At 41.5% G+C, this 27,947-nt stretch overlaps 2 protein-coding genes across 3 annotated transcripts in view; one reads left to right on the top strand and one right to left on the bottom strand.

Moving 5' to 3' along the window:
- The window catches only part of LOC112047003 (calsyntenin-1), a 192,820-nt gene extending 190,857 nt beyond the window's left edge, over positions 1–1,963 (bottom strand). Inside the window, exon 1 of the mRNA XM_024083890.2 lies at positions 1,730–1,963. Within this exon, the coding sequence (XP_023939658.2) occupies positions 1,730–1,814 (85 nt within the window). The 5' untranslated portion in view covers positions 1,815–1,963. The remainder of the gene's footprint in view (positions 1–1,729) is intronic.
- Positions 1,964–3,473: 1,510 nt separating this feature from the next.
- LOC112047021 (lysine-specific demethylase lid) lies at positions 3,474–27,886 on the top strand. 2 transcript variants are annotated; one of them, XM_024083920.2, is made up of 25 exons: positions 3,474–3,888; positions 8,279–8,356; positions 9,131–9,269; positions 9,953–10,131; positions 11,716–11,929; positions 12,623–12,942; positions 13,535–13,645; positions 14,171–14,282; positions 14,835–14,971; positions 15,310–15,416; positions 15,932–16,084; positions 16,477–16,588; positions 16,935–17,129; positions 17,530–17,708; positions 18,140–18,311; positions 18,745–18,943; positions 19,270–19,385; positions 19,723–19,942; positions 20,375–20,592; positions 21,307–21,477; positions 22,026–22,225; positions 22,531–22,652; positions 22,832–22,986; positions 26,942–27,114; positions 27,730–27,886. In XM_024083920.2, the coding sequence occupies exons 1-25, from the start codon at positions 3,682–3,684 to the stop codon at positions 27,869–27,871; spliced, it is 4,131 nt and encodes a 1,376-aa protein (XP_023939688.2). In that variant the 5' UTR covers positions 3,474–3,681; the 3' UTR covers positions 27,872–27,886. The 2 variants fall into 2 exon arrangements, with proteins under 2 accessions (XP_023939688.2, XP_023939687.2); XM_024083919.2 differs by having other exon boundaries at positions 13,535–13,651.
- Positions 27,887–27,947: the final 61 nt, after the last annotated feature.

The following is a 27,947-nucleotide window of genomic DNA, read 5'->3' as shown; positions in this document are numbered from 1 at the left end:
CTTATATGAAGTACACATCCATCATTATGTTTAATATCTGGTAAATCACTAGCAGAACAACAAAGAATGACTAAATAAAAATTGCAAATAAATGTTTTTCTGATATTTTGTACATATTATAGTTATAAATGATAGTTCTGAGTCATGTTGAGTATTTTTGATGACATGATAACCTTAATTTATTTCATTTGTTTCAATTACTAAAAAAATAACATGTGCTTGATTGCAAGTTTTAAAAATCACAAAACATATTCTATTTTTAAGCTGTTTTTTTATACAATATACTTTGTAAGAACCCATTTATAAATATTTACGTAGTGCTGTATTATAAATTATTGAAGTCATATAAAATTTAAATTTAGTTTATTTCAAAGCTTGCAAAAGTATACTTTTGATATATTATGTCAAGTTTCACTATTGTACTCTACAAATACCTATTATATTCTAAACCCATGGTAGAGTCAGAGACTCTTCTTCTTCCTTCTGGGCCGTTTCCACACTTGGCCATGTGCTTGGCCGTTATACATGAGTATGAGAATCTACTATGGATTCAGAATAGTTCCAACTTTCCCATATATCCACAATAATGTACCGTAAATAATTGCTTTTTTTTATATTGTTGTAAATGGATAACCATCAGCTACAACAAACATATCCTACAAAGTGCTCGAGTCCATAAATCTGAGCAGGGTAGTGCACTTCATAGATGGAAAAAAGCAACTGTCTACTCTAAGGATTCAATACAAACCTATGTTAGACCACAGAATACATAGCTAGACAAGGAATTTTCCAATTTTTACTCATAATGCATACCCTAGTTAAACACCTTATGCACACCACTGAATCTGAGGTACATGTTAAGTCTCAGATGCTGGTTATTGTACCAACAACCATACCCATCAGATTGGACTACAATAATGTTGTTTGCGAGGCAGCAATGAGCTTATAGGGTAGTACTTTTTGACTGGACGAGCTCTATCAAAAAAAAAATCCAACTTCGGATACTGGCTCCATTCATGTATTCTTAGTAACAAAGAAATTTACATGTACAAAAAAAACATAATTTTATATGAAGAATATGTTGGGTATATCAAAATTATTTTTACCTGGCTTTTCATCATTGTGAATGCTAGTGCATTGTCTATGAATGAACGTACATCATTTTGTCATTGAGCGCAACGTCATTTCTTTCGCTTCATGACACTACTACTACTAGCGTGTGAATGTCTTCTGAAGTGCCAGGTAAAAACAATTTACATATACAAAGTGGACATGATGTAATTCCGTGTGCGCGATGCACAGAAACATGTGCAAACTGTGTCTCGCATCCCGCAGTGCAATGAGTCAACTGCGAAACTGCGCGCCTGCCGCCTACAGCGGGTCAGCTCGAGCAGCCCTAGAAGTGGTCGAGCCGGTTCCACCTACACACGCAAGCGGTCACCAATCGCGCCGCGCATTGTAATATTTACGAAGACAGCTTCGAAAGTCACCACAAAAAAGCCCGGTGAACGCTTTCGTTCTATCTAAATTTACAAACCAAAATAAAATACGACACATTCATACTTCTATACTTGTATTACTTTTTTCATATTTCCAATCTAAAATTACGTCAAATTTAACTGGAATTAGTTTGATGCGAAGGAGTGGAAGGTTTATTTAAGGTCTAGAAGTTTAATTTTATATAGGAACAACAAAATAAATAAAGGAGAGCAGCTTATATATTACCTACCTTCATTGTCGTTGTTTCCTTCGACGCTGTGTGCCGAAGCCACCAAAACTCCAAAGCACAGAATGCTCAAAAATCTCACAATCATTTTAACTGTTTAATTGATAGCACGAGTACACAGTTTAATTCGGAAAATAACAATTTTCTCAAACACTCGACATATCCGAACCGATGACACTTGCGCTGCAGAGCAGCGATCGGCCTTTCTTTCGCAAATGGCGGAGGATTGACGGATGTGTTCATCGATTGCGTTCGAGTCTGCGTATTCGTAGTTCATGGCAGTATTTTTTCAAGTAGCAACACAGTGTCGTATATACAAATACAGTATGTATAACTGGTTGTATACATACTTCACTTAATAAATTCATTTTAATATTTACTACGTTTGAATCTTAAAAAAATATAATACTCTGATATTTTAATAGTTAATGTTAAAATTGGTAAGCACAACAGCACAAGTAAATCTGCCTCTCTGGCGGAGAGTTACATATTTATTACTTACTGTGAAGATTCTTGACCCATGGACTAGTAGTGCTAAAAATTTTCTCTGAATTATTTTACCACTAATGAATGAATGAAAAAAAAAAATGAAAGAGAGAGTATTAAGACTTTGTGCCGCTATTGATTGATACTTGTCTTTCTCTCGTCTGGAGATATTATATCGTGGCAGGTATTATAAGCTGTTCTGGTTTGGGATGAAAAGTGCTTATAGGATTTTCGTTCAAGGATCTTTAACACTGTAACACGTATAATATCAAAATTAATAAAATTAGTCACTATTTTTCTATTGTATAAGAACTGAATAATACAAAAAGCTATTTTTGTTAATAATTTTATATTAGATATGGCTAGTTAGTTAAATCAACAGGGTAAACTGATCTATAAAATTTAAAAATACCTTAATGAAAGCAATAGCTTATACCTTTAGGAGTAGGACCTCCAACAGGCCTCATCCCTGGTACCCTTGTAGGGATGATAGATAGGATAAAATAAATTATATTCGTTTTAATATTTCAATAAGTAGGTGTTGTGGCGGGCTGTAAGTTGACCTTTGCGCAGTAAATAGTAAAACATTTTCGGGAGCGACTTTAATGCCATGACAATCGCCTAATGATTTGACCTTCCGGGCCGTGTGCCCCGTCAACCCCGTCAATTACTATTCATTATAACTGCGCACACAACTGTCATTTTGGCTCAACTTATTTGCCTGGGTCTAGTTACCTACCTACCTAGTTTTGTAAAGTAATTGATTTTGTTTGCCTTCGATGATGATGCTCGTTTAGTATCATGAAATTCTTAGGTAAATTTTTGGTGACTCTACAAACGGTTCGGAAGACCTAATATTATTCTGAGAAAGACTCAGCAATCGCTTTTTTTGAATAATGGTCATTTTATGATATTAAATGATAAATTTAAATTTAAAAATTGCTATTACTTATATATTGCCCGTGTAAAGATTAATTAATACATTAAATGAAAAAATAAGACTCAAATTATACACTTCCGTAAAAAATCTAAAAAGTGTTTATTAATCATACTTGATTTTTTGTCATTTCACACTTACTTAAATAACATTATTAGTAGTAAAGAATGTAATATTTGCCAGCTTTTCATGTTAATTACATCAAAGATCAATAAAAAACTAGTTTTATATTTGTACACAATTCTCACGATTTTTAATCTGTGCTTGTGCTCTTTAATTTTATCCAGCACAATATTTTTTATAGCAACACTGGAGTTTCGAAAGTTCAATTTCGCATGGCGGACGTGCAAGTGAACTCTGTTATTTGTTGGTGATAATTTTAATTATTATCTTTTCGAGATTCCTTATGGAAAGGCAAATTTTCATTATACTTTTTCTTTGCGGACGTGCTTTATTCATTCCTTAACATTAGATGATGTTAAAGTGTTAATTATAGTTTAATTCGTGAGAACTGCATAGGTTTTGCTTAAAAATGGGAAAATGTGACGAAGCTAATGTCGAAGTTAATATGGGGGACTCGGCGTCCCCCATGAAACCTGATAATTTTACATTCACCGTGCCACCGGAGGCTCCCGTCTTCGAACCAACCCCCGAAGAGTTCCTCGATCCTTTGGCTTACATCAGCAAAATACGACCCATCGCTGAGAAGTCAGGGATATGCAAGATCAAGCCCCCCGCGGTAAGTTATTTTCTTTGTCACAAATCGATGTAACACACGGCCTCGGCAACCCAAAAGTGCTATAATTTTGGTGATTTACACAATATTTAAGTAATTCTAACCCCAAATTGAATTCCCCAGAACGTCTTGTGATGCAACCGTGGTTACTTTTTTGTAAAATTAAAGTGTTGTCTTGAGTTTTTTTTACCTCCCCGATCGAAAATATTACGTGTTTGAGCCGTGTGCGATTTCGTATTTGAGTGTAAAGCGCATATAATTAACGTCGTATGCACTCGCATATTGTTGGAACAGGCTGGTTGCCATTTTGTATAGTGTCCTCTGCCTACGATAGTTTAGATAAAAAAACAACTAACGCGACTTTACAGACCCGTGAGACTCTTGTATTTGTATTTTTTGTCATATTCCACGATTTTTTTTTGCTATAAACCCCCAACAGAGGCTATAAATGTTATTTGTTAGAGTATAAATCAGAATGCAATTCCTATGTATAAATAAAATACACAGTCATTGTTAACTTATTTGTAAAATGTTCAGGACTTCAAGTTAGCCAATATTTTATGTAAAAAATGTGACCATAATGTGCTGTCAATTCTATTTTATGACCCTGTATTATCTTGAGTACAGTCACTACACAGTTAGTGACTAACTATTAGTAGCAGGTTATATTATATAGGTCATACACAAGTTCAACAAAATCCTTACACAAAATAGACATAAGAGCAAGTATTCATCTACTTTCTGTATGTTATATGCAAATGAAATGAAAACTGTTGACAAAAATACAGTTACTTGGGTAAAGAAAGAAATATTAAAATTCTAGTAGCTTCTACACACTTATATATTTTTTTTATAATTAATTATAAATAAATTTAATAATTAATTAATCTGTATGTCCAAATAAAGTGTACCTCATGGCACATGTTTAGTTTTTCATCAGATCAATTCTGTTTTTTTTCTACTTCTACTACTAAAACTATTGCTATTGTGGTGAAGCTTTCTTCTATAATTATTTTAACGCTAATAATAAAACAGTTACAACAGGCCATATTATCTTTTAATGAAATATGAAACAAAATTTGATTAATTACACCATTTACAAATCAAGAATGGCTGTACCGATTTTTATGATCTTTGATCTGTAAGATTGCTCTGTACACTAAAAAGCAGAATAACTATAAAAAAGTTCTATAGGAAAATTATTTCCTAATGCATTATGTACAGAAGGGCTTTAGTCATGATTTCTTAAGAACCATCATTACATACCATTAAGTTGACATTCAGAGTAAGACAATGTCTGTGGGGTGAGTTAGTATTATAAATGATCAGACGCCCACATTTTTGTCCTCCCTCAGACCTCTAAGGGTGGACAAAAATGTGGGCGACAGGCTTTTTCACCAAAAACTCTACTTATGTTATTAGCATAAGGTAAACAAACACACACATCCTCATTATATAAAAATGAAAAATCACTTGTCACAAAATATTGAAAAGCACCTCATCATAAGGTGAAATATAGCAGGCAGGTAGGTTTATAGTTAGTAGGCATCTGCTAAGACTGGATTTTGCTTCAGGGTCAGATTAAGGGCCTCCTTAATTTGGTCCTGTCCCAAACCATTATATTTGTGTTATATTTCATTTTAGATGAGGTGCTTTTCAATATTATTTTTGTAATGAGTGATTTTTCATTTTTATATAATAAGGATGTTTTGTTTACTTCATAATAACATAAGTAGTAGTAGTGCTTGTTGTGAAAAAGCTTGTAGAAGTACTACCAACATGCTCATTTTAGCCACCAAACATCAGTCTGCCGGCACTTGCCAAATGTGTTCCTTGAATTTCCTCAAGTGACACTTACCATCAGCTGGACCATCTGCTTTGTCTGTCAATTATTATTACTAACTTGTGAACATGAAAAGTGTATGCATCACAACAATGTTATTGTTCATAACTTCATCTAGAAATAAAGTACTGTTACTGTTCATGTGGCATAAAAATAAAAACAACAGAATAATAGCTAAGTAGTCATAATTTTACCAGCACACACACACTTAAGAAAAGCACAAAACATATTAAAAAGTTATTTGCTCTTTTATCCAAACTTACTAAATTACTAAACAGATGTGTGCAACAAATGATATAACAAATGTGTTTAGTCTGCAACTAAGTGAGAAATTTTGTTTTTCATAAATCCCACAGAACTATTAATTTTTCTGGGATAAAAAGTAGCCAATGTCCTGCTCCAAGTAAAATTTTATCTCTATATCAAAATTCAATAAAATCAGTTCAGTTCATTATTTATCTGTGAAAGGTAACAGACAGATGAACATTTGCATTTATAATATTAGTATGATTTATAACTGTGCCCAGTAGTTTTAGTACTGGATTTTTAGATCTCGTGGTTTTTACCTAACTATGCAATTAGGCATAAGATTTATGGCTATACACTTGACATTAATATTAATAGTTTACTGTGAAAATTATGCATTTGGAGTACCTATATTTTCATTGCTATGAGTCAAATCCAAGAGGTTTTATATTTCATACCCACCTGTTGCTCGTTTTCTGTACTTGATCACAAGTCCCAGAACAAGGTATTCTTTTAGTTGGAAGGCAAGGCATTCCAATGGCTGTGATTAAAAAAGTTTATATTATTTAAAAGCAGACATGTGTTAAGTCCATTCTCTTGAAATATTGTGATGATTAAGACCTACAATGGAACTACAAGACCAGAGCCTGTAGTCAAGTGGCATGTCAATTCTCTTTCTACAAACACTAATGATTCAAAAATTAGATAAAAGTATGGGAATGACAGATTGACAACTTGATCATGTGACCTGTCAATAGCAAATGACATTCCTATACATTTTAGAATTTTCAAAGTGTTTGTGATTGTAGATAGAGAATTGATGAGCCACTTTGGCTACAGGCCCAGGTCTTCCTCTCTTTATAGAATAATAGCAAAACCCAGTGGTTTCAATCTTGGGGTTCCCATGCACATGGAAATATAGGATATAGGGATAAAATAAATATATCTCCTCTGCCTGTGTTGTTCTGTTAAAACAATTAATCAAAAGTTACTTAAATCTTCCTGAAATGAAATAACTATAAATGAAAGGTGACTTTTCATGACATTATTGTTGTGTAGTTAAATTGAAACAATTATTATTTTTGTATGGGAACTTTTTTATTGTATTTAGCCAAGTACTGCTCTCTCTGCTGTTATATTTGGTGTAGTGTTACATTCTGCTGATCCAAAAACACTGTATACAGTTTTTACTGTACATTGTCTTTTCTGTTAGGTCAGGTTATTGTTAAAGTCAAAGTTACTACTTATACAATTAATTTTCTTTATGACAATGGAGCTTGGAGGCAGTCACATTAGATTTATTTTTTACTTTATTTGATGACCTTTCCAATGTAGTTGGTAATGTTTTCAACAGAGAGTCATAAGTTTGATTCTAATGTTGGGGTCATAGGTTTTTGCTCAGGACAAATTAGACTTGACTCATATGGTCTGGGGAATCTAATATCCCCTACAGATGACTATACAATGCTGCGACAAAACTGTAGACTATGCATAGAATAAACTTGTACTGTTACCACTATCTTATACTTATAGTCACTTAACATCAGCTGATATCACAGTCTAACCCATCAATTCTGAAAATGTAGACACCCAGGGACTATGGGAGACTTGGTGGGGGTTTACGTTGATGTGACATAAAAATGGGGGTTCACAATTCATAAGAGGCTAATTTTGCTTTGACAGTATTAGAATTATTGCTAAAGAAAATTATAACTAAAGGCCTTTAAATATAGTCCAATATTCAATAAAATCCCAAATTCAGAGCAAATTTAACCTTAAGGATTGAGTTTAAGGTTGAATTTGCCAATGCAATCACTTGAATTGAGTGCCAAGAAGTTGTGTTTGGCACTCATTGAATGGGGATGTTTTTTGGTTGCTGATTGTGCATTCACTTTTTAATAGGAGATTGATGGGTTTCATACCAAATGGGGAGTTTTCCAAATAAAATAATTGTGAATTAATTGCTTCCTTGTGCTGTTAGTAGATATCAAAAACTAGTGTTGCCTGAAATCAATATTTGCTTGGACAATTTTCCTTTTTGTCATCCACTCACAGCACAATCAATTAACTAAGTACTTAATCAATTTTCACAATTTTTTTTTGACAACTATTATTTCGTTGTGGTTGTTGATTCAGCTTTAGCAAGTTAGCAATTTTTGGGTAGAAATTTAGTTTTGAGGGGGTCCACCGGAACCAGTTGAATTAAAAAGTGGTCTATGAGAAAAAAAAGTTGTGAAACCACACTCAAACCTGACCCAGAATAAAAACAAATACATTGATAATGATGACTTTGAATTATTCTAGCACTGGCAGCCGCCGTTCGCTGTGGACGTGGACCGATTACGGTTCACTCCGCGGATACAACGCTTGAACGAACTAGAGGTAATTTGTTAACTTATCAACACCAACCTAAATATTTGATGTCTTACTGAACCCAATACTGTGATGAATGTGTGTTAGTTGTTATTGACCATTGTATTCAGATTGCAATAATATTTTTTGTTTAAAATGACATACTGGAGTAAATTACTCACATTCAATATGGTGGGTAGTACACTCTTAAATTCATCAACATTAGTTGTCTTAATAATTAACATTTTTGTGTTAATTATTGTCGCCTTTAGTTTAAAGCCTGCAAAGTCATTATTAGTTTTATGTTTTAACAGTAAGTTTAACTTTTGACAGTGACCAATGTTGCCTTATTAGGTTTGTGCCCAAAGGCGTGAGTCTATTTGAAAAAACTCTAGTTACTCGTATATCAAAGTGACTATTTATGTTACTTGGATTGTTGTTGATTATTTGTAAATGTCTCATTAGTTAGAACACCATTATTTATTTTTTTAGTACATAAGAATGATTCCTTTTTTCCTCTCCTGATCAAAGAACCAAGTGTGAAATTGATAAAAAGTGGACACCATTTTGAATTTATTTAGTTTTTTTTAAATGAAGTTATCATTTATTTTGACTGAGAAATTAGCCAAGAGACAGTGTCAGCTGATAGTTGGCTTGCTGACTAATTTCTTATTTGTATGTCTTTTTATGAATAAAGTTGTGTTCAAGATTAGATGTCATTGTACTAATAAAAATTGTATTAACGTAATATTTAATTTTTCAAAGCCATGTGAAGGTATTTTTAAACTGTTGATTTCCTCGCAGGCTATAACCCGGGTGAAGTTGAACTTCCTGGACCAGATAATGAAGTTCTGGGAGCTTCAGGGCTCCGTGTTGAAGATACCCACAGTGGAAAGGAAACCACTGGATTTATATGCTTTACACAAAATTGTCAAAGAAGCTGGTAAGTGGTAAAATAACTCCATAGTTGGCTGCCACACTTACATATGGTAGGAGCACGGCTAACTTTTATTTATACTTAACAGCAGGGGCGTAGCTACCGCCGTATCTGCCGTATTGGTTGTAGCATGATGTTGAATATAACCTATATCCTCCTTTGATAAATCAACTATCCAAAAATATTTTTTTTAAATTTGAACAAGTGGTTTCTGAGATTAGGAATGCAAGCTAACAAACAAACTTTATAAAACAATGGACTTCTTAAAATAAACATGAGAAACAGAAAAAGCTTGTTTGTGTTTCAGAATTGTGTACCTAAATAACTACAATCAATTGATGAAACACAGTTAATTTAAAAATCACAGATTAGACACTTCAATAGGGACGATGACAGTTTTTAAATTGTATAAAAATTAGGAGTATGCTAATAGTAAAGCAATTTTGTAAAAGTAACAGGATATCTGCGATCATTACTTTCGGAGCTACAGGGATTTAAAGGGTCAGATTTGCAGCATAGCCATAGATCCCTGAAAATCTTTTATATTATGTTGCAAAAATTAGCCCGGACAAACGGAAAAAGCTTGTTTGTGTTTTGGTATTTTGTAAACAACCATAAGCACTTGATGAATGATGATGAAATCACAGATATAGACACTTCAAAATTTATGTGTATTGATATCAAAACAGGTGGCTTTGAAGTATGTTCAGCGGAGCGCAAATGGTCGAAGATAGCTCGTCGCATGGGGCACCCGCAGGGAAAGGGCATAGGCTCCATACTCAAGAACCACTACGAGCGCATCCTCTACCCCTACGATGTGTTCAAGAACAGCGGAGCGGTCGGTGCTGCTGGAGACAGTAAGGAGACGGTGAGTAGACTTCAACATGTGATTTTTACAAGAGAGAGGTCCTAGCTTTGATCCCCGGCTATGTCGATTGAGATTTTCTTAAATAGTCAGTCCAGATCTGGCTAATGGGAGGCTTCGGCCGTGGTTATTTTTACCACCCAAGCGATTTAGTGTTCCGAAACCGAAAGGGGTGTGGATTTTCATCCTATTCCTAACAATCCTGCCCTGCCAATCTGAAATGCTTCCATTTCAGAATGCATCATCACTTACCATCAGGTGAGATTGTAATCAAGGACTAACTTGTATAGCATAAAAATGAAAAAAATAAACTCTTCAACTGCCGAGAGCTCCAATAAATGTTCTGTTGCCTTCCGCCAGCCCGCCTCGAGCAAGCACACATGCACATGCACAGACAGTTTAAATAAAATAATACTACACTACTGGTTAGCCTATGTGGTTTAAGAGGTCCTGGGTTGGGATTTAAGATAATTACTAAGTTTTTCTTTTTTCTAAGATATTTTTAGACTGTGTCTGTGATATTTTTGTTTCATTGGGAATTTTACCTAATCCTAAACTATGATTACGTAAAATCTCAGATGTTATGTCAGAAATTTATTAAAAATATATAAAAACATATGTTATCATCATACGGTCATTGATCCATTTCATACTATCATAATTCTGTAGGATTAAACAGATTGCTAATATTGTTTATATTTTGACGGTACATATAGACTTGTAATACATAATAAACACGTCTCTTTTTCTTCTTTCCTGGGCCCTTTCTGCACTTAGTCATTAAGGTTGGCCGTTGGTGGCCAGTACCGAAGGTCCATAAGGTACCCCAAACACATTTCTGTGGGTAACCAAAGACATATTGTCGTCCAGTAGCGGTTGATCGAAAACTACACTCTTTCTCGTCTACTACGTCTCAATGCAACAAAATATGGAGTGATATTTTCTATTCCGCTGTTATTGGTTGCCATTTGTGCGTCTTTCGCGTCTCGAGATATCGTGATGCGCATCTTAGGCTGACTAATCGGCGACTAGGCAAAGAGCACTGAGCAAAAGTCTTATTATTTTGTATTTATTTGAGGAAAGAAAAAAAATCCTCACACAAGATTTTCTTTTTGCCATGATTAAATGTTAATTCAACTCTTTCACTTCCATGAACAATAACAGCGTTATGTTATAGGTATGCTTATTTTTGCTCGGCCATATCAGCAAGCAAAGTCGTATCAAAGCTAAAGTAACTATTAAATATAAAAGTTTTGAAAGAAAACAATGCCAGTAAACGAAACAAATTGACACACTCTCAGGCGACTTGCGCTTAAATCAGCTAGTTTAAACTAAGTTTTACGGAAATCCCCGAAAATACTAGTCGTCCTCTTTGAAACAGACTAGTCGGCTAGTCGGAAAATCTATCTCTAAAAATGACCTTTCCGATTGGCAGGTTGATCACGCGACCTATTTAACAGCGTTTGTAGAAAAAGAATTAACATGTAACTTGGCTACAGATCCAAGAGCTCTCTGATGAGTACCACACCACCAACAGCGCCAAGGTCAAAATTCTAAAATACACCATCTCTATTCTTTATTGTGCAGAAGGTGGAAGTGAAATGCGAACAGACGCCCGAGAAGGCGGGGCGCAGGTCCAGCAAGCCGCCGGCGCAGACCCCGCCGCCCGCGCGCCGCTACAAGAGCTCGGAGCCCGAGCCCGCGGAGGGCAGCCACACCGAGGGCGCTCTGCCCTCCGCGGACAGCGCTCCGCCGGACAAGAAGACCCCTATCAAGGAGGAGCCCGGAGAGACTAGGCGAAGTGAGCTTTTTGTATTTAAACTTGTAAAATTGAGTCATTTTAGACGCAAGGTAAAATTAAGACGTTTTAGTCGTGTTGTAACTGTATCGTATGTTGATGGATTTTTTTTTTAGTCTCTCATTATTCCTGCAATCTGTTGTCAGACATTCAGCTGGATTTTAAGTATTTATATTAAGCCGTGTTAGGTGCAAAATCCAGTGATTTGCCCAAATATAATAATGTAGTGTCTATTTCATGACATCTTGTTGCTCGTCTCTTGAGCCTTTTGAAAGTTGTACCAGGTTTTTTCACCATTAGGTTCCTTGCAAGTTGATTTGGATGTTTATGAATACGCTTTTGGTAGGTTTTCATTGAGTGTGCAACTTCGGTCTTTATAGTTTTAATTTTTAGTTAACGATTGTAGTATAATAGTTGATAGATAGGTAGTAGCTTTTATAAAGGAAGAAGCTTTTTGGAGTGCACAAGTTTTTATATTTTGTACATAAAATTTCATACACACGTGTTTCCTTTTTTTAACTATACCAAAGCTATCGTTTACCGATGATATTTGAATATCTGCGAGAATTTTCCTTATTCTCTATGTGTATGTGCGGTCCGCCAATCCGCATTGGGACAGTGTGGTGTACTATTAGCCTAACATCTCTCATTCCGAGAGGAGTATGGGTTGTAAATGCTGATGATGCTGTCCGGCAGGTCCCCGCGAGAACAAGTGGATGTCGCAGGCGGGCAGCTGCGGCGCGCGCGCGCGCGTGCTGCGCTCCACGCGGCTGCGCGAGCACCGGCTCAGCAACATGACGGTGTCGGTGACGCCGGCGCCGCCCGCGCTCGCGCCGCCGCGCCCCGACGACCCGCTGGCCAAGTACATGTGCCACGTGTGCGGCCGCGGCGACATCGAGGAGCAGATGCTGCTGTGCGACGGCTGCGACGACTCCTACCACACCTTCTGCCTCGTGCCGCCGCTCGCCGACGTGCCCAAGGGCGACTGGCGCTGCCCCGTGTGCCTCGCCGAGGAGGTGCGTGTCCTACCCTGGCACCGCCGACCGTTGCTATAGCCTCCGTGGCGCAGTGGTATGCGCGGTGGATTTACAAAACGGAGGTCCTGGGTCCTGGTATAATACGCGTCGCGTGCGACGGTTGCGATGCGACGACTATAGAGTCGCAATCGTCTCCAGGGTCTCGGTTTGGATTTAGGTCTCGTAACGCACCTAAGTCACGCTCCACGGGATGACTTCATCTACATGCCCCTTTCTCTTTCGTCCTTCGAAAGAAAAGATCGAAAGCGATATTTAGACTTATAATCTTTTGACACGTCTTGGTCCTAGAGCATGCCTAGCTTTCGTCATATCTCTCGTTCGCTTCGCTCCTAACTGTAGGTGTAACCAGAGTCCTTCTACTTGCAACGACATTTGCATCTTTTGCTTATTCCATTTTCATCAATCCGTACCACAAAGTAACAAAAGCGTGTCTTTACAATCAACGAACTGAAGTCGGTGAAACTCATTAAAAAAACGAACTCCTTCACCTAACATGGTGGACCTTGGTCGGGAGGTGATGCATAAAATGGACACTGTTACAATGCTAACAATTTGAACGGTCTGTCACCAGGTGTCCAAGCCCGCCGAGGCGTTCGGCTTCGAGCAAGCCAGCCGCGAGTACACGCTGCAGCAGTTCGGTGAAATGGCCGACCAGTTCAAGTCGGACTACTTCAATATGCCGGTAAACGTAAGTCTGTTGGACCCACTACAGATTCACTATTCATACAAATAAATTAAATTATGTATTCAGACAGTGTTAGTACAGATATCGGTATTTTTTGGATGCAGTCTTTCTACATTTTGTGATGCACTTCCATCATCTCCTTTCTCTTATCCCACATAAATATATCTTCTCCATTCACCTCTATTACTCGTCAACTCATGGTCTACTCCCTTTACACACATGTCCTCTTTCACACACTAAAAACATCTTTTCTTTGTCCTTTCTCTCCTTTTGTGTCTTTCCACTTGTAATTTTTTTGAGATGCACTTTTATATGTCAATAAATATCGTTAAAATACATAAATTGAAATTAATTCGACCATTGCCACTTCATCTTTGACTTGTTGAGCTATGTTGGATTTTGATTCCTCTGAAAATGATTTCTATATGATGCAATAGACCCATGGCCGACTCTTTTCCAAACCCCATAGTTACATTACTGTGAATATATTGTAATATAATATTATTGATGTCTAATACATAGATGGTGCCAACATCGACGGTGGAGCGTGAGTTTTGGCGCGTCGTGTCCTCCATTGATGAAGATGTGACGGTGGAGTACGGGGCTGATCTGCATTCTATGGACCATGGATCAGGTACAAGTCTCTTTTATTGAATGCTAGCAGATCCGCGTGGTTTCCGTTCCCATGGGATACACAGATAAAATACATATACAGAGATAAAATATAGTCTACGTTACTCGCTGATACTGTAGGCTATTCATTGGTGAAAGAGTTTTTCAAATTGATCCAATGGTAGCAAAGCCTATTCAATACAAACAAACAATCAAATCTTTCCTCTGGTAAATATTAGTATAGAAAGGAGATTTATTACAACATTATTAATTATATGAATTAATTATTATTAAGGTGACTTTCTATTGTAAAATCTAGATAAATAAACCCTACAACCCCACAAACACACAAGTCTACCTGTTTATAATATTAACTTTAATTAATATTTGCATTTACATTGTTTGATTGTATTATCGCCACAGAAATATTTGAATGATGTTTTTTGCTCAAGATAAGTTAAATTGAACCTCATGTTTGTCCTAAAAACATATTCTTTACATCAAAATTATAAAATTTTCAATTTAATTTACATTAGTTTGTTACAGAATGTTTAATTTGTTATGTTTTGTTAAGGGTTTCCGACGAAGTCGAGCGCCCACCTGTATCCCGGGGAATACCAATATGCGGACTCCAACTGGAACCTTAACAATCTGCCCGTTCTGGAGGGCTCTGTGCTGGGACACATCAATGCAGATATATCAGGAATGAAGGTACATACATATCTTATTATAAGTATTTGCCTTCCCTCACACTCTCAATATTGCTCAAGTGGAAAGTAGTAGGGCTAAATCAACCCCTATATCTCCTAACATTTTTTGCCAAAAAAATATTCTTGATTAACCTGAAATTTTATTTTTAAAGATTAAATAAAATAAACCAGATTGACGAAAATAACGTTTATGGTAAAAATTACCTTCTTACCTTTAAACACTACATAGAATTGGAGTTATCATAATATATTGTAGCAAATTGTTTCATGTGGTTTAGAAGTCATATTTAACCAAAATTACTTAGAATGGAATGAAATAACGCCGATTAATGTGAATAGATCCCATGGCTGTACGTGGGCATGTGCTTCGCCACATTCTGCTGGCACAACGAGGACCACTGGAGCTACTCCATCAACTACTTGCACTGGGGCGAGCCCAAGACTTGGTAAGAAATGTTAAAATAATAGTAGAAAAATACGAGTATGCCGTGTAGACCACACGACTTAAGTAAAACTTGTTTCGAAAATAACAAAGCGCCATCTATGAGTCTCTGGCTTATCTGCATCGTAACAGGTTCTTAAAGTGTTTAAAAGGGTTTGTTTCAAAGTTCTGTACAAGCGCCATCTAGTGGTGGTTTAAAATAAACACTTTTACTACATCTGCATCATAAACAAGCGTAGTGAAACTCGTGAGCAATCTTGCAAGATTGATATTTTATATGTTATGTGCATAATTATGGTGGATGTAGCTAATGGATGTCCTACCATAGTAAAAAAAACTGTATTGAAAATTTGTAGTCTAAAGACATTCCACAGCGAAAGTGGTATGCTAGCAATATGACAGTGTTATTACTATAGGGACCATTGCCCTACATTTGGTCAATATTGACAATATTATTGACTGTGTGCAGGCTTCCTTTGGCATATTAGTTTTATGTTAAATTATATTATTTTATCGTAGGTATGGAGTACCCAGCTCAAAGGCTGAGCAATTCGAAGCGGCTATGAAGGTGGAGGCGCCAGAACTGTTCCAATTGCAACCGGACCTATTACACCAACTAGTCACCATCATGAACCCTAATGTGCTGATGAAAGCTGGGGTGCCTGTTTATAGGTCAGTGTCTTTGGAATCTTGTTATCACTTTTCGAGTAATGTACCTTAAAAGGAAAAAAATGGAGTACTCACTTGATTGTCTGTCTGTCAAAACCTTTTTTTTTTTAAATAAAAGCGTGGAAGTATCAAGTTTATTATTAAAGAGTACTCAACTACTCAGATCTGCAATGCAGTTTAATAGAGCTTGTCCTGGGAAGTACAAAACCCACAGCATTCCTCTGTTCTGGTCTGTAGAGCATGGTTACTGGTGCAATTACAGGCATGAGATATAGGAAGGATATGGCCTCACCCCGTTCCGTATACAGTTACTTTTATACTGAGGAGTTGATGGGTTGATTTTTTGTAGAGTCTGGATGCTAAGTATGTAAATATTTGTGTGTTTTGTTACACAGAACGGACCAGCACGCCGGGGAGTTCGTGATAACATTCCCCCGCGCGTACCACGCGGGCTTCAACCAAGGCTACAACTTTGCTGAAGCCGTCAACTTCACGCCGGCCGACTGGGTATGCTTAAAAGCTTTACGCAAATAATATGCGTTCCTTTTCAGCTGATCGACACCCACTGTTGTCTATGGACTTCTTGCAATGACTTCCAAAAATCTTGGCCTTGGTCTTGAGCTGTATATAGCCTATTTGAGCCCAGCACATTATCACTTCCATTGTGAATCTTTGAGCTATATCAGTAAATTTATTTGCAAATCTTCTCATTTCTAATGCGATAATGTAGAGATTCTAAGAGCATGTAGCTACATCGGCTAGCTGAGTCTACTTATTGTGCCCACAGTAAGCAACTATGTCTCTGATCTGTTATGCGACAATCATTGTAAAACACAAAATCCTTCCGTTCTAGCTGAAAATGGGTCGCGAGTGCATCGCGCACTACTCCACGCTGCGGCGCTACTGCGTGTTCTCGCACGACGAGCTGGTGTGCAAGATGGCGCTGGAGGCGGACTCGCTGAGCCTCACCGTGGCGCTGGCCGCCTACCGCGACATGCGCACCATGCTACATGACGAGCGGAAGCTGAGGAAGTCGCTGCTCGATTGGGTAAGCTCCTGCAAGGGCAACACTTTTTGGTTATAAAGCATTTCATGCCACAGTGCCATGCAGGTTAAGACATCGTCAATCATCCTTCATCTAAGTCATCTTTAATTAATTTGTATTTGTAAAAGAACAACCAGATATGTTTGCAACAAGTGTTCTCATGGTATCTTTTTGTAGCACACGCAATAATAAAACATACAAGTGGAGTAGGTAAACACTTTACATTGGTGACCCCAACGTGACTTTCTTCTGCACTTCAAGTGTGTTACGCCATATTGGATTTAGCATGACGTCACTTAATTTAACTATGAATTATTAAATTGGACGTACTCAACTGTATACAGCTAACTGATTTAATGACTTTGTAGAACCCTTGTAATAAAAACATGGTATCCGTCTTCAGGGTGTAACAGAGGCGGAGAGGGAAGCCTTCGAGCTGCTGCCGGACGACGAGCGCCAGTGCCACGAGTGCAAGACCACGTGCTTCCTGTCGTGCGTGACGTGCGCCTGCACCGCGCAGGTCGCGTGTCTGCGCCACTACGAGCAGCTGTGCGACTGTGCGCCCGCGCAGCACAAGCTAAGGTTAGTGAAATTACTATGGCTATATACAGAGTGTATCGGCCAAGTCACTTCCCCCAAAAATTCCCCGAGGAGGTCACCAAGGAGCGATGATCGAAGCTGAAAACAGCGCTACGCTGCAGCTCTGGTGCCATCATAATGACGATCGTGATGGATGGAACTCGCTTGTAAAACTAGCATGCAACCAATGACATATCACGTAACGAGAAATAGAAAAAATCTCAACCAATAGCGATGGAGTAGTCCCAGTGCTGATATTTGCGGTTGATATTTGTCCATTTCTCTCACGAGATATGTTGTTGGTTGCATGCTAGGCGACCTGTTTGGGGTAAGTACAATAATATAAAGTATCAAAGTTCAAACAATACAAATTGATATACCAGAGGACATCATTATTACTATCAGTTTTTTTTAATATGTGAACATTTGTGCAGATACCGATACACGCTGGACGAGCTGCCGGCCATGCTGGAGAAGCTCAAGCGCAAGTCGGAGCTGTTCCGCGAGTGGGCGGAGGCCGTGCAGAACGCGCTCGACCCTGACACGCCCAAGACCTGCGACCTGGACGGGCTGCGCGCGCACCTCAAGCGGGCCCACGACCTCAAGGTGACCTCATCATCATCATCATCATCATCATCATCGGCTTGATTAGTTTAAATCATTTTGTTTGATCACAGCACATTTTGTGACACTAAAAAAAATATTTTTGAAGTCTTCTTTCTAAAAAGTTTTTCAAGCTTGACTTGGGGAATAAGTTGGTGAATGCTTTATGAAAAATGTAATCGGGCGAAGCTTTTATTAAGATGCGTGCTACCATCTACAGGCTTAGTGGAACAGTGTTTGTTATTTTAAACTACCAATAGATGGCGTTTTTAGAGAACTTTGAAACAATCCCTTTTTGTATACTTCAAGAAACGGTTGCGATGTAGTAATGCCTGATGCTCATAGATTCCGATAGAGGCATTTCGTATTTTTATTTTTGATAGAAGTTTTATTGCAGTTGTGTGGTCTAGCACACTATTTTTTTTTTCTTTACCAGATGCACAAGACGGAGCTGGTGCGCGCGCTGGAGACGGCCATCGAGGACGCGGAGAAGTGCGCCAGCGTGATCCAGCAGCTGGACCTGAACAAGATGCGCACGCGCACGCGCCACCACGACCCCAAGTACCGGCTCAGCGTGCACGAGCTCACGCTGTTCGCGGCCGAGATCGACGGCCTTGCGTGCGTGCTGCCTGAAGGTAACGAGCTCGGACCAATTATTGTATAAGACCTGCCTCGCTAGACGTTACTTTTCTGTCAAAGTATATGATCAACGATCTTATGCGATTATAAAAACTGTCTCTATAGTATCGATGTTTCATAGTTGTAATCGGGTTTGTGGATTAAAGAGCTCAAAAGACAATATTCTGCCCTGGTTATGTGTGCATCCACTTCTGAACATAGGCCTATTGTGACGACTTATGGACTACTTTCGCTTAAAGATGCTACCCAAAATATACATAAATTAAATATATACAAGTACTTATGCTGAAGAATTCTGTCACAAACACACAAATGTTCTCAGGTTCGGCAGTGAAGGAAGTGTTGCGGCAGACGGCAGAGTTCGAGGACCGAGCTACGGACTTGTTGAACAAAGATTTGGAGGACTGTGATGCTGCGTCGGTCAGAGAACTTGAAGAGGTGACTTACCATATTCTTTTTACCGGGCATAGAGACTTCTATATATTCTAGGACTAAGCCAATTCGCCCCTCTCGCCAACCCTAGGGTCCGTAGTAAGGTTACAGGAGAAACTATGCTCGAATTGAAAACAGCGCTGTAGTTTGGAAGCCGGAAAAAGAAAAGAAAGACTCATTTGTCAGGCTCTTGGCGAATGTAGATCTCCCTTTTGTGTTTACAATAGCTGTAACTGACTCGGGACACCAGGATAACAGCAAGCTCAACGCGCAATTCACTATCAGTTGATCTGAATCACCGATCACGCTTCACAAACTTCAAAGTTGTCTTGTCTCGGTCCAGGTGGCGGAGCTCGGGTCGCGGCTGTGCATCGTGCTGCCGCAGCTGTCGGCGCTGCAGGCGCGGCTGCAGCAGGAGCGGTTCGTGGTGTCGGTGCTCGCGCACAGGGAGGACTGCAGCACGCTCACGCCCGACGTCATCGAGCGCCTGCTGGCCGACAGCGAGGCCGTCGTGCCGCACCGCCGTGTCGAGGCCGAGAGGGCCTCGCTCTACAAGCTCAAGCGTGAGATGTTCTATATACTATAGATTGCTTGTATATTGTTGACGATCAGTCGTTTTTATGAAGAATGAGAGACCTGAGAATATGTATTTTTCTTCTTCTTTAAGACGCTCTAGATGAGACTCTCCTGAGATGTATTTATAGCCCAGTAACATTATACATTTGGAAATGCAAGAAAGCTGAATTTTGGATATGCTATGGGGGAGCCTCATCATCATTAGTATCCCATTTTCTGCTCACTGTTTACCACGACTAATGAGTCGTCTCAGAATGAGAGGGGTTAGGCTAAAATTCAGCTTCACTGGTTCATTGACATTTTTGCAATTTATGGAAGACATAGAGAGTAACATAGTGATTTCCCAGATTGTTCATAACTTTTGTATGTAGTCGAGTTTATTGATTTTTTAATTATTCTATTTTCAATTATTGTTTTAGTCCAAGTGGAAGATTGGGAGCGTCGCGCGCGTGCAATACTCATCGACACGTCCACTCCCAAGGGGAGGAGGGACTCGGTGGACAGTCTGACGGAGGAGCACACGACGCTGGCGGAGCTGGACGCGTTGCTGGCGGAGGGGGATGACATAGACGCCGCGCTGCCCTCGCACCACGCGCTGCACACCGCCACTGCTCACGCCAAGGACTGGCTCGCTAAGGTACGTTTGCGTCTTAAGATAAAAATCACGTAAACATTTAGGCAATCCAGCTACTCGACGTTACGAATACAGTGAGAAGACTTAAACGAACCAAACCATTTGAGTTAGTGTTTAGTGTCCAAGTCAAAGTGTGACTAAAGACGTAATAGTTAGTGAAAGACCAAGATTAAGTTATTGGACATTATCTTAGTATAATAATAATATATTATAAGTTAAAGTTAAATTACTAATTAGTCACATAAGTAGGCTAGATCGTAATTTTATGAAGTACCAAATTGGTACTTTACAATAGAGAAAAAAAAAACAAAAAAAGAATTGGCCAACTTACTTTACGGCTTCTGTTACTTAATCAAAGACCTTGAGAGGGTCTGTGGATAATATAACTGGTGAGAATACATTGCACGACTCGCTGAGTTCAGAGTTGGTGGCAGAGAGGGGATAATATAGACGCAATTCTTCTACTACTTATTGCAATAGCGATTTCAATACAAAAAATCTGTTTGGACTTTTGGCTGTGTTAATTTGTTCTAATGAATGACCGATTAATTGTACTTTTACGTCATACCATTTTTTTAATATTATAAGAATAGGTTGTGAAGTATTTTACACCCTCCCATGCTTAATTGACCCTAATGGCTTTTTATAGTATGTTTTATGAAAAAATATATAACCGATTAATGTTGCTATGTAATGTGTAACATATTCTGTTCTTAGGTGGAAGAAATGCAATCAAAGGAACTGTACCCGTATATGCACAGCGTGGAGGCCCTCTCCCGGCGCGGCGCCAGCATCCCGCTCCCCCTGCTGGAGAAGCAACAGTTGTCGACAGCATTACAGTCAGCTAAGGACTGGCAGAAGGGCGCCGCGGATATGTTCCTTAAGAAGGTGAGGGCAAGGTCTTTTTAACCAACTCCATTGAAGCAAAACTTCTTGACGCTTGACTTAGTAGTATAGTGTCTCAGTAGTGGGGAATTGGCTAGTGAACGGCGCGTTACGAAGAGTGTAATCGAAATGACATACCGTTAAGTTTTAATAGCGCCATCTGTAGTAACACTGCAAAACTATTACACAACACAAGTAAGCCTAGCGTCGAATCCGTTTAGTCTTTTATCGGCATAATTGTGAACTAACTAGTGGGAGCTTGTGAAGTAACACAAGTCCGACACGAGAGATGGCGCTACTAACTGCTACTATTTTTTAAGTTTCTCTTTACTTCATTCGTGTGGTCTAAAGCACACACTTGTTTTTTCGCTGGGAAATGGCGAGGACTAACGTCGGCTAAAGCATCTTCCTACATTTTTTAAAGTACATTATTAGCGAAATAATATAAGCTTTATTTTGTCCTTGTACTCGAATGTGAACAGAAACTAGTGTGGGGGCGTCATGTAGTTACATATTTATAAAAAAATATTAATTTAAATGCTTGTGAACAGAACTGGTCGTACTCGCTGCTCGAGGCCCTGTCCCCGCGGACGGAGTCCTGCGGCGGTCCGCGCAGGCGAGGCCGCGCCGAGGCCCCGTCGCTGGAGGGAGGCCTCCTCAAGCACTTCAGCGAGGACGCCACGCCCACGGAGATCGTCGCCGCGTTTAAACAGGCCGAGCAGAGGGAGCTCGCCGCTATAAAGGAGTTGAGGTAGGAACAGTATGATATTTCGTTATCTGTGGCTTTTCAACTATCTTCAATCCTTTTGTGTCCTTCTTCCACTTACAGTTTTAACATTCTTCTTGAAATGTGACTTTCATCCCCCTGCATGACATGCCCAGACCATGCCAGTTTATTATTCCTCAGCTTTTTTGTCACTGGCGACACTATCAGACTTATATACTCATTTTTGTTACAACACACATCTCAACATACGCATTTCGTTTATTTATGCATTGTTGTATTATCAACACGATATTGTCTACGTAACACTGACCAATATTTGACGTGCCCAGGACTCGCAATCTACGGAAGGAGGTGCGCGCGCCGCCCGCCGCCGGCGTGTCGTTCTGCGTGTGCCAGAAGCGACAGTACGGGGTCATGACACAGTGCGAGCTCTGCAAGGATTGGTTCCATGGTAAGTTTCATGGGTTTTGCTTAAGACAAGTGCATCTATATGTCTATGCGGATGGTCCAAACTCTAGTTGTCTTCCATGGTTACCTTATGTAGGAGTGTGGGCGGACGCAACTAAATAAGGTAACTATCATAAGTTCTTAGGGCCATGAATCTTATGTTAATTTTTTTTTCTCCAACAGCGTCGTGCGTGGCATCAGCTCGCGAAGAAATGGAGGACAGGTCGGAGTCGCCGGAGCGGATAGAGCTGCCGTTCCCGTGCACGGAGAGCAAGTTCCTGTGCCCGGAGTGCACGCGCACCAAGCGGCCGCGTCTGCACCGCATACTGGCGCTGTTGGTACGTGCAACTGCCAGCGTAGGCGCGGCATCAGCTCGCGAAGGGTTGGCGGACACCTGGCACCTGGTGGCACTATCAACCTCTCAGTTATTCCTAATCGAACGGAGGAGATGCTACGAAACTGCGCCCCGCAACTGGCCTGAGAGGCCTCTTTTTATAGTTTAGTTTAGCTTTAGTGGACACACATTTCATACTTTTTAGCATAGGTTAGTTAGTTTAGGCTTAGGTTAGAAACATTGGCACAGTCAGTCAGTTGACAAGTGACGTTTGGCAGGTGATATTGACGTTGTCATTGTCATTTTGACTTTGACAGCTGCCACTTGTAGTTGTCAGTTGTCAATCATAAGCACAGACTGCTAATCGAATCGGGTCGGACCGATCTGAGTTGGTTCGTTTGGAGTAATCAATACACGAACAGTTACTAAAAAGATTAATATAGGATTATATGCCAACTCTGTATAGTCCAATAACGGAACTTTATCCAAGAACTTAGTGTTTCTACGCTATGGACTCCGAAGAGGCGGCTGAGGCCGCCTCTCCTTTCGCACCACGGACATCGTTGTCGAGAACCCCTCCTTCGGGTTTTGCCTCGGCGCGCAGTGAAGACAGTGGGTCTGACTTTTTCACGCCAGTCGTCCTCCACAAGAAAAAGAGCCCCCGGGCACCGGCCCCACAACTAGCGAGGAAAACCGGCATCAAGCGCCCTCTCACATCGCCTGAAGAGCGCGGGCGGGCGTTGGACGCAGTTCGTCTATGCCGCCCGGCGCGGTCGCAGATCCCCCCTCCATCTGCTGCAGCACCTGCATCGCCGCGGACACACGCTCCACCCCTCGCTGGACTCCACGGGGGTCCCTCACAGGTGCGACCGGGGCCTGAAAGCATGGAGCCAGAGCCAGAATCGGACGACGAAGAGCCGCCCAAATCGTTGGCCTTGGCCAGCAAAACGCAGCTGTTGGACCGTGTGCACGAACAATTAGAATTAGTGATGGCTGCCGTCACTGGCCCCCCCTCCAGGCTGAATAAGGAGGCTACTAACGCCATAGCCAATAGTACTCAAGACATCCTTGCGGTGGTCGCAGCCCTCGCCGTCCGCCTCGGCGACATTGAGGCCCAACTGCTCCAAGCGCAGCTCCGTGAAGCCAAACTGCGGGAAGCAGCGGTGACATAAAGGACAGAAAGGATAGGAAGCACGTATCGCGAGGAGCGCCGGAAATATCGACATCTTATGGTGGAGACGCAGAACAGCTACCACCTTCGGGCGGCTGAGTCGGGTAACGACGACCCCTATGGGCAAGCGTATCGGGTTGCCAGCGGGCGGTTTCGTCCTCCCGCTAACGTCATCAACGGCATCCGGTATGCGGACGGCCACCCGGGGAGTGTCGGTGAGGCCGTGGATAACCTGTTGCGCGCTCTGTGCCCGGACGACGATCCGTCAAGGGACTCTGCGTACCACAGGGAGGTCCGGATCGCGGCTTCTATTATACCGAACGGCTGCGACGCGTCTTCACCCAGCCGTGATGTACTCGGAGGCATAGTTAGGTCTTTGCCTAACACGGCACCGGGGATCGACGGGATTACTGCACGAATGGTGAAGCGCGTATGGATTGTTGCGGCTGCAGAACTAGTGTATGTGATCAGTAAGTGCGTGCAAGAAGGGGTATTCCCCGACGTATGGAAGGATGGGAGGCTGATCGTGCTGCCGAAAGGCAACGGTAAGCCGATGACCGACCCGAAGGCATATCGCCCGATCACGCTCCTCCCTGTCTTTGGCAAAATTTTAGAACGAGTTCTTCTATGGTGTGCGCCCCAGATCGCCAGTGGGATCTCCCCCTGCCAGCATGGTTTCACACGGGGCAGGTCTACCGTTACGGCGTTGAACGAAATCCTAAGCACGGCAAGGAAAGTCTCGTCAAAATACGTTCAAGCAATTTTTCTGGACATCTCTGGTGCCTTCGACAATGCCTGGTGGCCGATGATTCTCCTCAAGTGCAAGCGAGGCGGCTGTCCACCAAACATCTACCGGATGTTGTCGGACTACTTCCGCGGAAGACGCGTGGGGATGTTCGTCGGTGATCGGGTGCAGTGGAAGGTATCTACAAAGGGTTGTCCTCAGGGATCCGTGCTAGGCCCCACACTGTGGAACGTCCTGCTGGATGACTTTCTTCGGTTGCCGCTACGGGGGGGTGTCAGAGTTGTTGCGTACGCGGATGACGTCACTGTACTGATCGAGGTTGACTCCAGACGGGCGATCGAGTTGGCTGCGGCCGACTCCATCGCCCTCTTTGAGGACTGGGCACAACGGAACCGTCTCTCGTTCGCACCGCACAAATCCCAAATGGTGACTCATGGTCTCATGATGGTGGCTCAGAGGGAAGCTCCAGCGGGCTCCAGTAATCAAACTTGGCGGCGCGTCGATCAAGTCTGTGCGGCATACCGTTGTACTTGGCGTAACGATCGACTCAAGTCTGTCCTTCGCTGAGCATGCGCGATCGGTCGGAGAGCGCGCTGCGAACTGCTTCGGCAAGATTTCGCGGGTATCTACCACCTCATGGGGTGTTAGGTACCCTGCGCTGCGGATCCTCTACTACGGCACCTTTGTAGCGACGGTCGTGTATGCTGCGGCGTGTTGGGCTCAGAGGGCAACGCTCTACGTCGTTCGGACGACCCTTATCAGGGCCCAAAGGCCGGCCTTGGTTCTTCTGACCAAGGCTTACCGCTCGAACAGCGCCGCTGCGCTCGCCGTTCTGGCGGGCGTGTTGCCGGCAGATCTCGAGGTGATCCGTGCTGCCAGGCTGGATGCGGCGCGTAGTACCGCGGCCAAAGGGGAGTGGAGCAGGCGTAAGCTAGAAATCGGGTCGGCCATGACCCGCGAGTGGCAGGAGCGATGGGCGAATGAGACGAAGGGAAGTGAACTACGTCGATTTTTCCCGGACGTGGCTGGCCGACTCAGGGCGACCTGGGTCGCGCCGGACTATGAAACCTCGCAGGTCCTGACGGGTCACGGCTGCTTCCGGAAGCGCCTGCGTGACATGTGCCTCAGCGAGACTGGCGACTGTGTGTGTGGGCTGGCGGAGGAAGACCTCCACCATGTCCTGTGGGAATGCGGCGAGTACGAGGACCTCCGGAGTGCAATGTTGGAAGGGATCGTCAGAGAAGAGGCGGGACCGGTGTACTACCAGGATCTCGTTAGCTCGGCGGTCAACTTCGGCAAGCTACGGGAGTTCGCGCATCGGTGGCACGCGAGGCGGAGCGCTCTGGACCGTTGACCACCGGTCGAAGGTGATGCATGGACCGCGGCGGGCAAGCGGATCTCAACGTCGTGTGTCGTCCAGCCCCAGAAGGGGGAGAGTGAGTATCAAGGGACAAGGAGCGAAAAGAGAAAACAACTTGTAGGGAGTCAAGAAGGCGTCCCGGGAACACGCAAAGAGCAAGTACCGGGTTCGCCCTCCCTCGATTCGGCCCAAATTACCGAGAGGTTGAAAGGGCCATGGGAGGTGGTGGGTTGGCCTGAGAGTACGGCGGCACTGTTCGAAAGATAAACCTTCATCAGGACCTTTTGTCTGTGATAATGGTCGTCCAGACGCTGGAGTGATTCTGAACATCATTCTTTGCGATTTGTTTTCGGTACATACGAGAGACGATTCCGTTGGGCCCAAATTTCAAAGACTCGACAGTTTTTACAATATTATTGCGTCTATATGGCAATACTAACAACAACAGTTGAGGTGTTATGGCGTTATGGTATATGGCGCACAATTTTTGAAATAAGTTTATTTACTTTCTATTTTTTTCTTTTCTTTTTTTATAACAGTTTAATGCATAAAAAAATAAAAATACAATAATATTGTGTGTCGCTTAAAAATCTTTATAAATAGTCAAACGTTGTTCGACTATTTGTAATTTTTTATTTGTATTAACAAACTTCAAACTTAAAGTAATGAAATTGTTACCAAAGGTGTGGCTCCAAAAGCTACCGGTGCGTCTGGCGGAGGGCGAAGCCCTGCAGTGCGTGACGGAGCGCGCGATGGCGTGGCAGGACGCCGCGCGCGCCATCCTCGGCAGCCCGCAGCTGGCCACGCTGCCCGCGCACCGCCCGCCGCAGAACGACCGGAAGGACTCTCATGGACGGTGAGTTGATACTGCTGTTCTATTAAAAGTTTGTCAATACCGTGTGTTTCAAATACCGTGATTTTTTAAATTCTTGACTTGAAGAGTAAGTCGGTCAATGCGTTACGTAAATTGTAATTGAGTAATGCGTGCTGCCATCTACAGGCGTAGTAAAACCGTGTTTGTTATTCGAAACTACCAGTAGGTGGCGTTTTAGAAAACTTTGAAACAATCCATTTTTTATACTTAAGAACATGTTGTGATGTACATATGTACATGAGCCTTAGGCTCATAGATGGCGCTTTGTTTTTTATTTGTTTAAGAAGTTTTACTTCAGTCGTGTGGCGTACAGCACACTCGTTTTTTTATTGGTTCAGAAGACTTAACGTTATCTTTAGGGCGTAGACAAAACAGAAAGGCGTTCTGCGTTGTACAACGTTTGTATCTTCATAGTTCATACCACCACCCGATAGCAAAACGCGTTGCATGCTGTTGTGCAGTGCTGACAGTTTCAAACATTCTCGTAATAATTGCGGAATGCAAAATGAACTGTAACACCTAAATTATTTTTGCTTGACATTCGCAAATTTGCAAAGAAGTTTTAAATCAATAAATAATTATTTATTCTGTAAACAGGTCATCAGCGAACGTCGAGCACGCGTACAGTGCGACGCCGCGCTCGCCGAGCACGCGCGTCGCGCCCGGCCTGTTGCAGAAACTCGAGGATCTTATGCTAGAAGGAGATTTACTAGAGGCGAGTCTTGCTACTTTTTACTGATTACATGGAAAATACCTTTATTGCCATAATTATTGCTAAATAGATATTGTCACAATATGTATTCGTGGTTATCCGG

This window comes from Bicyclus anynana, chromosome 25 (genome assembly GCF_947172395.1).
Source record: "Bicyclus anynana chromosome 25, ilBicAnyn1.1, whole genome shotgun sequence".
In the NCBI taxonomy this organism is placed as follows: domain Eukaryota; kingdom Metazoa; phylum Arthropoda; class Insecta; order Lepidoptera; family Nymphalidae; genus Bicyclus; species Bicyclus anynana.
Note: the sequence above shows the minus strand (reverse complement) of the source record. Positions and strands in the feature narration are given on the sequence as shown.